This window comes from Octopus sinensis, linkage group LG11, assembly GCF_006345805.1.
Source record: "Octopus sinensis linkage group LG11, ASM634580v1, whole genome shotgun sequence".
In the NCBI taxonomy this organism is placed as follows: Eukaryota; Metazoa; Mollusca; class Cephalopoda; order Octopoda; family Octopodidae; genus Octopus; species Octopus sinensis.
The window spans coordinates 31,187,394-31,200,834 of NC_043007.1; the positions used below are offsets into that span (position 1 = coordinate 31,187,394).

At 39.3% G+C, this 13,441-nt stretch overlaps 2 protein-coding genes across 8 annotated transcripts in view; one reads left to right on the forward strand and one right to left on the reverse strand.

The window, feature by feature from the left end:
- Window positions 1–518: 518 nt before the first annotated feature.
- LOC115217002 (tRNA 2'-phosphotransferase 1) lies at window positions 519–3,853 on the reverse strand. 7 transcript variants are annotated; one of them, XM_036507305.1, is made up of 2 exons: window positions 3,430–3,853; window positions 519–3,372 (listed from the first exon to the last, which is right to left on the reverse strand). In XM_036507305.1, the coding sequence occupies exons 1-2, from the start codon at window positions 3,512–3,514 to the stop codon at window positions 2,471–2,473; spliced, it is 987 nt and encodes a 328-aa protein (XP_036363198.1). In that variant the 5' UTR covers window positions 3,515–3,853; the 3' UTR covers window positions 519–2,470. The 7 variants fall into 7 exon arrangements, with proteins under 7 accessions (XP_036363198.1, XP_029642382.1, XP_036363199.1 ...); XM_029786522.2 differs by having other exon boundaries at window positions 519–3,399; XM_036507306.1 differs by having other exon boundaries at window positions 519–3,136; window positions 3,206–3,853.
- Window positions 3,854–3,962: 109 nt separating this feature from the next.
- The window catches only part of LOC115217001 (vam6/Vps39-like protein), a 132,550-nt gene continuing 123,071 nt past the window's right edge, over window positions 3,963–13,441 (forward strand). Inside the window, exon 1 of the mRNA XM_029786520.2 lies at window positions 3,963–4,225. Coding sequence (XP_029642380.1) covers window positions 4,147–4,225 — 79 coding nt within the window. The 5' untranslated portion in view covers window positions 3,963–4,146. The remainder of the gene's footprint in view (window positions 4,226–13,441) is intronic.

The window sequence follows — 13,441 nt, forward strand, 5'->3', positions numbered from 1 at the left end:
GCCTGTCGTATATATGTATATATATATATATGTGTGTGTGTGTTTGTCCCCCTAGCATTGCTTGACAACCGATGCTGGTGTGTTTACGTCCCCGTCACCTAGCGGTTCGGCTAAAGAGACCGATAGAATAAGTACTGGGCTTACAAATAATAAGTCCCGGGGTCGATTTGCTCGACTAAAGGCGGTGCTCCAGCATGGCCGCAGTCAAATGACTGAAACAAGTAAAAGAGAGTAAAAAGAGAGTATTCCTTTGTAGAATAAAAGAATACAGAAATAAACGAGATGTGGTTTATGTTGAGTTATCTACCTTTATTCTGAAACTTTAAAATGAAAGTTGGTCGCATCTAGAAACATTTTTCCGGGAAAAGGAAATTCAACGTTTACACTCCCTTAATAGCAGCAGCGAAACTAATAAGTGATTTTCTTGGAATTTTATATGTGAATCGCCCGTTATTTCGTTAACATTTAAATTATCAGTAAAACTTCGGAAGCAGGAGTGAAAGAAAACTTAGATAAATTACTTTTTGAAGACATTTTTTTAGGGCGATTTTTACGAGATTTATGAAGAAACAGTAAATGAATTACAAAATAAAACGAGATTGAATATAGATATTCAGGTCGTGCGATGGACTGGCGTCCCGTCCAGTTGGGGGAGGGGGGAAGACATACGCCACAGAAACCGGGCCCACGAGCCTGGCTTGGCTTGAAAAGGGCTAGAAAAAATTATTTTAAATACCTATATATCAATGCAAAACTAATATCCTTAGTTCTCACTGAAAACTAGTAAAAACCGGAGAACTAGGATGCTAGCATCCCTTAAAAGGATTCCAGGTCCTTGACACAATTAAATGTGTTTGGAGAAATTAAAATTATTTTCAAAATAGCAAATTCTGTTTGTTTTTCTTTCGTTTAAATTGTTAAAATGAAGCAAATAAATATAATTACGAATATCGAGTCCTTAAATCAGTGGTTCTGAAACGGGGGTCCATATAAGTCTTTATTTATTTTTTTTGGGGGGGGGGGTCCACGCAACAAAATAGTAAATTTGTGGACCCACAATAGTATTTTAAGGGCCTCTGAAAAAACTTTTGCTTTAGATGTATGTATTGCAAGAAACAGCTAGGTTTCTTTCTCTAACATTTGACATAGATTCAACCTAAACATTAGTTTTTTTAACACCGAATGGCTATGGGACGTCTACCAGAATAGGTGTTGATAAAAAAAAGTTCATTATCGTAATGTAAAAATAAAGTTTATCTTTAAAACACAAACAGAATTCGAAATATTGGCAAAAATAACACAATTTATTTAATAAACAAATGATTATAATAGACAATCAAGAAAATAATTAGGGTTTTCTTACATAGATTGGAATTGTTGAAATCAATAGCTAAAGAAATGGATATAAATTGATTTTAGAAACATTGTGATGTTGATAGAATGGTCAAACTAAAGCGTTCGACCCGGTCATAAAAACAAAAAAATAGTGTAATAGGTGTAAAACAACTTGTTCTAAACTATTATCAAGATCACACACACACACAAAGAGAAATGGTTGGTTGAAGGCAAGTGTGCATTGAACTGAATTTAAATAAGCAAGAAAGATGTTATCAAAGAAAAGGCCATAGCACCATCTTTAGTATTTGTTGTTGTTATTATTATTGAGTTGAATGTGTGTGGTGAAGTTATTAATATCAATATCAATAGATTAAACAACACCATTTAAGTGAAATAATAGTTTCTGTACTTTTGGTTTGGCACTGAATTGAATCTAAGACTATACAAGTCAGCAGAAAAAGAGAAAAAGAAAAATGCAATATCCATAACAGTAAAGAAATAAGACCTCCCCCAAACAGTAACCCTTGTGTTTAAAAACTCCCTAACAAAAAGAAGAGAGGTTGTTTGGCTATGGACTACATTGATCTTTCCATGTTGTGGTTTAGCTAAAAAGTTCGCTCAAATCAAGTAAAATTATGAACCAAAGGTAAGCCTAGCCGTGACCACCTCAATGGTTCTCTTTCTTTTTGTCAGACATGGCTGTGTGGTTAAGATGGTTTCGAGTTCAGTTCCACTGCATGGCACTTTCGGCAAGTGCCTTCTACTCTACCTGACCCCAGTGAGAGGATTTGGTAGATAGAAACTGTGGAAGTCTGTTGTATGTGTGTGTGTGTCTTTGTACCTCACCCTCACTACTTGACAACTGGCATTGGTTTGTTTACATCCCTGTAACTAAGCAGTTCAGCAAAAAAGTCCAACAGAATTAATCAGTTATAAAAAATTAAACATTTGTGATTAGTAATAGTCATGATGTAAGTTTTGAAAGGTTTCCATTTACAACTTAGATTTTATTTTGTATCGTATAAACAGACAAGGAAAATATTTTGAAAAGATTTTCTTTTATATATAATTAGCAAAGCAAAGCTATCTATTCCATCGTAAATGTTGAACTGCCCCAAAATATAATTTTTTTTCAGTTTAAAAGTTGACCTGTCTTTCGATTTATAACACAACGGAAGAATTCAGGATGAATTATACCATTCTGGTCTCCTTTGCTTAATATCACCCTATTCTCCGAAAGGAAAAATTTAATTCCACATAAAATGGCTTTTTCCAAGTCGATAAAAATGCTTATTACGCTGGAATTGCGCATACCGCTGATGACACCAGAATCCTCTGGCATACCTGAAGCAAAATGTATGTATGCGCGGTTCATTTTCTTTAGGCCTTCCCAACGAATGAATTGCCAAGCATCGTACGTGGTTCCGTGAACCACTGTAGGAAAATGTTCCGGATTTAAAATTGGCTCCAAACGAAGATTTACGTCTACTGAATGTCCCTGAGTAGCTCGTATCATGTAATATCCATTATCATCTTTTTTAACAGCAAATCGCTGCTTGTCATTACTTCTTACGATATGCAAAACATCTGACAATCCCAGATTACGGTATCTCCACGTTTTTAAAATATCATTAATGTATATATATCCTTCTTCGGTCATTTGCAGTTTCGAATCTTTCTTTGGGTGACGCAAAATAAAAGAGAGATACTTTGAAATAGCAACAACATCCTGATCAGGTCTATACGGAGGATGTCTTTGTTGGTTCTGATCAGATCTATACGGATGAGGTCTTCGTTGCTGCCTATTTTGGTAATCGCATGTTTCAAATTGGTTCTGATCAGGTCCATACGGATAAGGTCTTTGTTGGTTCTGATCAGGTCTATACGGATGAGGTCTTTGTTGGTTCTGATCAGGTCTATACGGATGAGGTCTTCGTTGGTTCTGATCAGATCTATACGGATGAGGTCTTCGTTGCTGCCTATTTTGGTAATCGCATGTTTCAAATTGGTTCTGATCAGGTCCATACGGATAAGGTCTTTGTTGGTTCCTATTTTGGTTACCGCAATCCGATCTCTTAGCTCGGTGCTCATTGACATACCCGGAAGTTTTATCGCATTGATAATAGCTTTCATTGACAGAACGACCTGAATGTCTCCTTTCTTCCCTATCGTCCATAATGGCGCAGATAAGTTTCACTACTTTCACTTTTAACAACGCGAAGGAATTAATATTATAACAGCAATAAAATCATTAAAAAATACAAGAAATCAATTATATTTTGTAATGAATGTCAATCTGAAGTGATTATAAAGTAGTTAATCAAGTCTATACTACCATTTAAACTTCGCACGCAGCCTAAGTCTTTCAAAGTTTACAGCACGGTGAAGTAGAGAAGTTGATCAACTGAAGTGTTGAGTCACTCGCCTGTTGAGTGTGACTCAAGGCTGATTCTGGTCACATGACACAAACAAGCTGGAAGTGAAGTTATCAGCCTTGAGTGTAACTCTTTGGTGTATGATCCTGGTCTCTCAAAGTTTTATGTTATCAGCCTTGAGTGTAACTCTTTGGTGTATGATTCTAAACAAGCTGTAAAGTGAAGTTACTGGCCTTGAGTGTAACTCTTTGGTGTACGACCCTGGTCACATGACACAAACAAGCTGAAAGCGAAGCGAAAGAGAGAGAGAGAGGGAGAGAAAGAAAGAGAGAGAGGGAGAGAGAGAGAGAAAGAAAGAGACAGAGGGAGAGAGTGAGGGGGAGGAGAGAGGTGCGCATCGTTGGTCTCCGTGTTTATCTCTCATGCCTGAAGGATGCCTTGTGCCTACGAAGCCGTTCCAATACTGGAAAAACTCCCATTACAAATCCAAATCGGATCTATCGCATGCTACGGTAGGAACAGAACTTCCATTTATCCCTTTCTTTCGAAGCCAAACCCCTTTTTACTTCCCGTTCCATCGGGTTCTTCTCCTCCTCTTCAGATTTCCCATGGAATGTCGCAGTTTTATTTTAAAAGGCGACGAGATAATTCCTCTCCTCCGTTTCTTTTATATATATTTACACCTCAACTTGCTCAACACTTTCTGTGATTCTTCATTTCATTTACCATTTTTCTTTTGTTATCGTTTATTGTGACATTGAACCAGGCTTCCGTCCATCCTTTCCGGACTGAGTTCGGGCTGGGAGTGCCTTTCCCCGCACACCACCTCCGAAGCCATCCATAAAAGCCGAGGGTACCTGCTACAACAACGCCTTTGATGAATGAAAAAGGCTCAAAGCGTGCGAGAATTAATTACAAAATACACTTAATTAGCTCCACGACATATTATTCTTTTTTCCATAATGAAGAAGCAGTGAGTCTGTGGCAAATATTTCATGTGACGGAACTTATCAAGCTGAAGTCATTTATTTCTTTGAAGCGACCGAAGTCCGTGTTGTTATTTAATTTATAAGTACAGTACATGTATTGGGGGGTTGTTTAAATCCTTGGTACTACTTGAGAACAGTGGTCCCGGTGCGCGCACTCGCCTAGTCGCGCATCCGCGCTAGCTAGTCGTGACTAGTCGAGTCTACAACGACTCCCCTAGCAAAGTAAATAAAACACAAAATAAATAATTTTTTTTACACAAAGTAAATAACACAAAAACACAAAGTAAGGATCGACTAGTCATGACTAGCTAGCGCGACTACGCGAGTGCGCGCACCGGGACCACTGTTCTCAAGTAGTACCCATGTATTGGGGTTGTTTAAATCCTTTATAAGTTCTCCCTTAACAATTGATAGGTTTATAGCAACGTGACATATCATTATTTGGGCGATTGAAATGATAAGTGGTTGAGTATCTCGCTTCTCTGTAATTTGTCTTTCCAGTTTCTCCGTTTAATTTACACCGTTATCAACTCCGCCTTTTGTCACTTTGGGTCGATAATGCCAGAAACCTGAAATTTAGGCCGGTCTGAAGCGAAATCCACCACAGACTTGCTTCTATTATATTCGAAATGCTTTGTTTTTCTATAGTTGTTGAGAAGACCACATCGGAATGTTACCCGTTATCACGGGACTTGCATCCCATTCATTCAATTCCAGCTCTTGAAGATATTCTTGCAAGTTTGGAGACATTAACATCTTTGTCAATAAACATTCAGTTGCCCTCTCTGTTCCTTTAAAAACTTGTCTTGCTTTTCGCCTGAAGAACTTCAGAAGTTTGTCGCAACAACACAGAAAGGAGACTGTCATTTAGGAAATTGTTAGTCTGGGTAGACGAACATTATAACTTTTATTCTTAATGAGATAAGATATTGAACTATTTAACACCTGTACCAAATATTTTGGGTGTTTTACCTTTCTCAAGTTTTTCTTATGATTCGAATTGCATCGGGTCTACACAACACGTTAATTTGATTCAGTTTCTTAAACAGTTTTTGTCGAGAGACGAGCATTTATATTCTTCGATACAAGAACAAGTTATTAAATATAACATGTAAGGCTGACATAATGTTTTGGGCGACAATATTATATACCCATGTATGTTATTTATTAACGAGACACTGTGTTTTATATATAAAATAAGCTGGATATCCTAATATATATTACACCTACTCGTTTCGCCATAATGTAGCACTTCAGGCAACACGAAGATCCATTGTTCTACCTACACACATATATATACATACATACATACATACATACATGCACACATACATACATATATATATATGTGTGTGTGTATATATATATATATATATATATATATATATATATATATATATAGGGAGAGTTTACGAAAAAAACAAGAGACAGGTGGTGTACAAAACAAACAGATGTATTAGTATAACGCTCAGGAATAGAAAAAATCTTTGACGTTTCGAGCCTACGCTCTTCTACAGAAAGGGACACAGAAAGAAACAAAGAGAGAAAAAAAATGTGTGTAGTGGCTAACGATATATATAGGTAATCCCGCCCCTTTTTACAAAATTGACCTCGTCTTAAACACTTATTGCTGGTGATTGGAAACTCATCGAACACCAAGTACTAGTTGTGTGTTGGAGATTGTTAGATGAATCATGATGATTCCAAGAGCATAGAATAGAGAATTCTTTTGAAAAACTACTTTTATTATTGTTACACTGGTTGATAGTATAGAAACGGTTTGGACAGTTTTTCATCATAATCGTATTCATTGCATTTAAACACTTCCAATCGTAACCAATGAGTCTAAATGCTTTATATGTCCAATCTTTTTCCCTATGTATGTTTGGAAATTCATTCTCTTATCATTTCTGCCGATTTTCGTGTTGTTCTGAATTAAATTTGAACGCATTTGTTGCTGTTAGACAGAGACAGTAACTTTCATCAAATCATCGATACGTATTCAATGCAAATCGATATAACGAGAGAGCCTCTGAAATGACAACCTATCGTTTTCAGTAAAAAAGAAGTCCATTAGGCCATGTAGTCCTTCATATACAGAAGGTGGAATGGTTAAAGGTAGAACACCTTTCATATCTAAACAACAGCCGAGCGAGCATCAGCATGGTCGTCCGACCTGCTAGAAATAGCAGTCAAGTCTAACTCATATCATACACTTCTGTCTTGGGAAAATAGATAATACGGTTTTGCATACTCCAAAGACGACGGGTGGTCATGGCTGGCATGTTTTTTGATAATTAGTCAGCTCGGTTAGGACTGACCTTGGGCTAATAAAATACAACCTCAATCTATGCAAATCTTACTATTTAGATATTGTATTCTGTATAACAGAACATAACCATAGATTTTTGGCAAACTCTGTGTATACAACATGTAGAAGACTTTAACTTTATCTACAAAATCTTCGTGTACAGAAAAAGTGGGGCCACCCTGATTACTTTCGATCCTGTAGTTGAATCCCATCAGTTATTGAATATAGTCTGACTACGGAGACTGGTTATGAAACCCACTCGTTTTTAGATATCGGGGGAGGGCAAGTTGCGGTTTTGCTGTTCGATTAATAAATTACTGGCATTTTGTTCCTATACTGTTTGTGGTGCAAGAATATAATTATTATTTAGAGTGTAGTTGGTCGAGATAAGCACATTGGTGGCACTTGGTACCTTCACACATCCTGTGGTATTTTTAACAACTTATTCAAGCCAGAGTTATTTCTCTTCACTTCCGTCTCTTGGACAATCGTTCCAGAGTGTATAAGATGTATATGAAGTTATACCTGTTTCTTTACTACCCACAAGGGGCTAAACACAGAGGGGACAAACAAGGACAGACAAAGGGATTAAGTCGATTATATCGACCCCAGTGCGTAACTGGTATTTATTTAATCAACCCCGAAAGGATGAAAGGCAAAGTCGACCTCGGCGGAATTTGAACTCAGAACGTAGCGGCAGACGAAATACCGCTAAGCATTTCGCCCGGCCTGCTAAGGGTTCTGCTTCACCCTATTTCTAAGTGGTTGCTCGATTTTGGTGGTGCTACTGCACTCAAAATCTCCCCCATTCTACACTATCTAAAAAAGTGGGACACATTCAACTGTCCTGTCCGGCCGGGCTACGCTGTCTGAATAAAAGACGGGGTGGTCACGACTGGATTGTTTTTGATCATGTTTGCTTAACTAGTGCCTGACCTTGGCTTAAACAACACCAACAAAACCTCTGTCTACATAAAGGTAATGTCCGGGACAAATCGCCTGACATGTTAGAAGTAGCAGACAGATTTATGGGAAACCACGCCCAACTCTGTTTATTTTCATTTTTTCTTTAAAAAAAAAAAAGGGGACACATTGCACAATGAGGCCAATTTGTTGATCGTGGTTAGAGTACCTTTGATCATAGGGCCGGGTCAACTAGATCTAGCTGATCAGGGGGTTGGGTAGAACGGATAAACAAACGAGCACTTCCTGCCTTCCTTTTTCTTTCTTTCTTTCGTTCTTTTCTTTCTTTCCCTCCAAATAAAGTTTGTTTAATGTTGATAATTGAACTGAAAGGGATGGCTGGATGGAGGTGGAATCACATGAAATCGTTGTCGTTGCCTCTCCTATGTCTAATGACTCATCACCACAGAAGCTCTTCGCTGTCGAGTTCCGTCACATTTTCTGCTCCGTCGTAATATTTACATAATTTTGTCTGTGGCTGCTTAGAGCCGAGTTTGTTTGTTTTTCTTTAAACCTCACTTCTGTCTGAATTTCTGTTGGTAGTAAACATTGCATTATTTTCCCTTCAAGTACAAATTTTAGTGTGACAGAAAAACTTTTCCTCGATTTTATATATATATATACTCTAGGTATGGTAGATGATATCCTTGTTGCTTATTTTGACATATATATATATATATATATATATATATATACATATATATATATATATATATGTATATGTATGTATATATATATATGTATATATACACACTGTTGACTTATTGCTGGCAATTACCAAACAAAATAAGTACTCTAACCACACACACACACACACACACACACAGAGGATGAGATGAATTCGTCAGTGACGGCCCTTCGTCAGATGATACAAGTTTTCTGTTTTAAAGTAACCTAAATTAAAGATTTTATCTTAATTTCTGTTCCAAACCCCAGCTTAATAATTACAGTTATTGAACTAAAGGCAATGTTCGTTTTTAGCAACAGAAGCAGTTTTAGTTCAAAATAGCATTCTGTATATCTTACTTAACTTACATATTCTGTTGAAAGCCACTACACTGTGGCATTCATCATCGTTTAGCGTCTGTTTTCCATGCTAGCATGGGTTGGACGGTTCAACTGGGGTCTGTGAAGCCAGAAGGCTGCACCAGGCCCAGTCTGATCTGGCAGTGTTTCTACGGCTGGATGCCCTTCCTAACGCCAACCACTCCGTGAGTTTAGTGGGTGCTTTTTACGTGCCACCCGCACAGATGCCGGACGGATGGTGCTTTTTACGTGCCACCAGCACGGGGCCAGGCGAGGCTGGCAATGGCCACGAACGGATGGTGCTTTTTACATGTCACCGGCACGGAAGCCAGTCGGGGCGGCGCTGGCAACAGCCACGATCGGATGTTACTTGTCACTGGCACTGGTATCACAGCCGCAATTTTCATTGACATTGATCGACTTTGATTTTGGTTCTGCTTTCTGATATCTGATTTGATTTGGTTTGATTTTGATTTGTCTCGAGAAATCATCCGGTATAGACTTATAGTGCTAAAAAGTAGAGAGATGTATCTGACAAGTCCCTTAACCCCGTGGGGGTCATTGGGGTGCATCATATTTAGGGTGAGAAAGCCTGGTCGAGCCCATCCCTTTCAAGGCTAAACCCATTTCTACAGCTGAGTGAACTAGAGCAATGTGAGACGAAGTGTCTTGCTCAAGAACACAATGGATCACCTGGTCCAGGGATCGAACTCACAATCTTACAGTTGTAAATCCAACATCATCCTCGTTTAATGTCCATTTTCCATGCAAACATGGGTTGGATGGAAACCTAACTAGTGGTACTCATTTCTACAGCTAAGTGGACTGGAGCAACGTGAAGTGAGGTGTTTTGCTCAAGAATACAATGCATTGCCCAGTCCAGGAATCGAAACCACAATCTTACGATTGTGAGTCGAACATCTTAACCACTAGGCCAAGCACCTCCATGAGATGTATCCATAGCAGGCAAAAGTGTCTAACATTAGCAATGGAATTGCTAAATCCAGATCTCTGCTTCTTTGAGTATTGTTAGTAGCGAGTGTTCACTAGCAACCATGTACTTGGACAAATTTAGCCTCTGCTGATATAGAAACATAGTGATGAACAGATCATTGGTGAAGCATATAATTGATAGGCAGTGGAGGCGCAATGGCCCAGTGGTTAGGGCAGCAGACTCGCGGTTTCGATTCCCAGACCGGGCGTTGTGAGTGTTTATTGAGCGAAAACACCTAAAGCTCCACGAGGCTCCGGCAGGGGATGGTGGTGATCCCTGCTGTACTCTTTCACTACAACTTTCTCTCATTCTTACTTCCTGTTTCTGTTGTACCTGTATTTCAAAGGGCCGGCCTTGTCACTCTGTGTCACGCTGAATATCCCCGAGAACTACGTTAAGGGTACACGTGTCTGTGGAGTGCTCAGCCACTTACACATTAATTTCACGAGCAGGCTGTTCCGTTGATCGGATCAACCGGAACCCTCATCGCCGTAACCGATGGAGTGCTTCCAATTGATAGGTTGGGTCAGAATTCGTTATTAGTAAGAGAAGCAGAATCCTTTCAAAATCACATTCTCCAGATCTTACTTAATAGGATCTGCTGTAGAAGACCAGTAAACTTTGTTGAGAAAATTGTTACAGATAGAAAATCTCGTGAAGAAAGTTTTTAGACAAAAACTCAATGTTTGTAAAGGAAGAAAAGTTATTTTGGTGCAGAATGTACCTCTTCAGTTGATTTTTTTTCTTCTTCCTCTTCTTCACCTTTGTCTGCTTCCAGCATAACTTGAGCAATATTTGCCTTCACCTCTGCTGGAACATTGTCATCAAATATGGACAGAGCCACAGTTTCGGGAGCTAAATACCAGAGATGGTTGGAAAATATTTTTGCGGCAGCCTTACTGATTTCTGGATCAATATCCTGATAATTTATCAGTTGACGCATGAATAGGAAATCATGATAAGATGCTTTAATTACTTCTGATGTCAGAAACCAGGCTTGGACATACACGTGAGCAAGAAAAATACATGAGTGCTTCTCCTCAGGAGAAAACTGAAATTGATCTTGAAACAAGTCTATCTTGAATATGTAAATTGCTGCTAAGAAAGATCATTGTTAACCCAACAATTCTCGGTAATCATTTCTGCATAGAAAGGTGGTATTCAAGAAATCCAAGAATGGCAGAGTGGACATCTTCAGGCACTTCATTGCTACAAGTTATGTAAACCTTCTTGTTCAGTTCCGTCCAGGTTTCTCTAAATCTTTTGAAAAACCCCATGTCTGGACCAGAAGTTGCATCCATCAGTGAGTCAAAACAGTTCCTAAAAACTAACTCAAAAAAAGCGATGACAGCAAGGGAAGTAAAACAGGTCGCGATTGAATAACTTTTCTAGATTTGTACTGGTACCATTCGCTCAACTTGTGTTGCCTACTGTCGTATCACAGCAGAGTGCCGGAATTTCGTTGGTCATACTCCACTTCTCCACTGTTTGGTAAACAGTTCTTGAATTTTAGCGATGCACACATACAGACAGACATTCTCGGTTTTATATATATAGATATAAGGCTGACCAAAGCCTTGTGAGTAGATTTGGCAGATGGAAACTGAAAGAAGCCCGTCATATATATATATATATATATATATATATATATATATATATATATGATGGGCTTCTTTCATTTTCCGTCAACCAAATCCACTCACAAGACTTTGGTCAGCTTGAGGCTACAGTAGGAGACATTTACCCACAGTGCCATGCAGTGGGACTGAACCCAGAACCATGTTGTTAGGAGGCAAACTTCTTGTCACACAGCCATGTCTGTGATAGTAAGGAAAATAAAAAATGTATTAGCCATTGACTAATATTGTCATTTTCCTTGGTTAAGAAGTTCACTTAGTAACTAATTGGTTCCAAGTTTGGTCTCACGGTATGGCTCCTGCTTGTATGATGGTGCCATTCGTTTACAATTATCACATGATGTCATATCAAGAATGTGCACACACACACACACGACAGGCTTCTTTCAGTTTCAGTCTAGACAAATCTGCTCAAGTCTTTACTTGAACCATAGAAGACACTTGTCGCTGTGGGACTGAACCCAAGATCATATGGTTGGGAAGTGGACTTCTTAACGGCCCAGCCAGTCAGGCCTGTTCCTGTTCAGTGAGTTGGTCAGAGTATATTATTGCTCTGTAAGGAGCATGGGGCTGGTTTCCTGGTTTCTCTGGCATAGATATTCCTCCCTGAATGGGATGCTGGTCTGTCGCACGATTACTCATTTTAACCAGCTGAGTGGACTGGGGCAACATGGAATGGAATATTTCACTCAAGAACACAACACATACCTCAGTCCAGGAATCGAAACTACAACCTTATGATCACGAGTCCAATACACTAACCACTTAGCCATGTGCCTCCACTATTCAATAAGTAGAAATTGATAAAATAAGTACAAACCAAAGTACTGGCAATGGAATCCTGAATGCAGTGCCATAGCAATTCCACAGTTCAAAGAGTGCAACCAGTAAAAAGAAAACTAACTAAATAAATAAAAGTTTAGCAGTGTCATTCTGGACATGTTTCGGTCTTATTCTGATCTTCTTAGTGGAGCATAGCTTCATTCATACTTTCTGTAGTGGTAGCGAAAGAATCATGTGAAGGCACATGGCTTAGTAGTTAGGGGATCTGGGAGCATGTTATGTCCTTGAGCAAGATGCTCCAGTTCATTCAGCTGGCATAAATGAGTTGTATCTGCATTTCAAAGGGTCAGTCTTGTTGCATTCTGTGTCATGCTGAATCATTATCATCGTTTAACGTCCGTTTTCCATGCTGGCATGGGTTGGACAGTTTGACTGGGGTCTGGGAAGCCAGGAGGCAGCACCAGGCTCCAATCTGATCTGGCAAGGTTTCTACAGTTAGATGCCCTTCCTAAGGCCAACCACTCTGAGAGTGTAGTGGGTGCTTTTTATGTGCCACCAGCACAGGAACCAGTCAGAGCGCGGGGATGGCATTGACCACATTCAGATGGTGCTTTTTACGTGCTACCAGCACGGGAGCCAGTCAGGCGGGGCTGGCATCCACCACGTTTGGATGGTGCTTTTTATGTTCCACTGGCACAGGAACCAGTTAGGGCAACGGGGTTGGCATCGACCATGCTTGGATGGTGCTTTTTACATGCCACCAGCATGGGGAGCCAGTCAGGCGACACTGGCAATGACCCACGCATGAATGGTGCTTACTAGTGGGGGTTCAGCTACTTGTATGTTAATTTTATGAGCAGGCCATTCTGTTGAATGCCTCAACTGGAACACCCCGATGGAGTGCCAGATAACCGAAAGAATCAGTAAATCTATGAAAATTGTGCTTTTGTTGGTTTAGGAAATTGTTGTTGAGAGAATAAATAGTTCAGAGATGTTATGAAGGTCCACCCACACACATCTTCTTG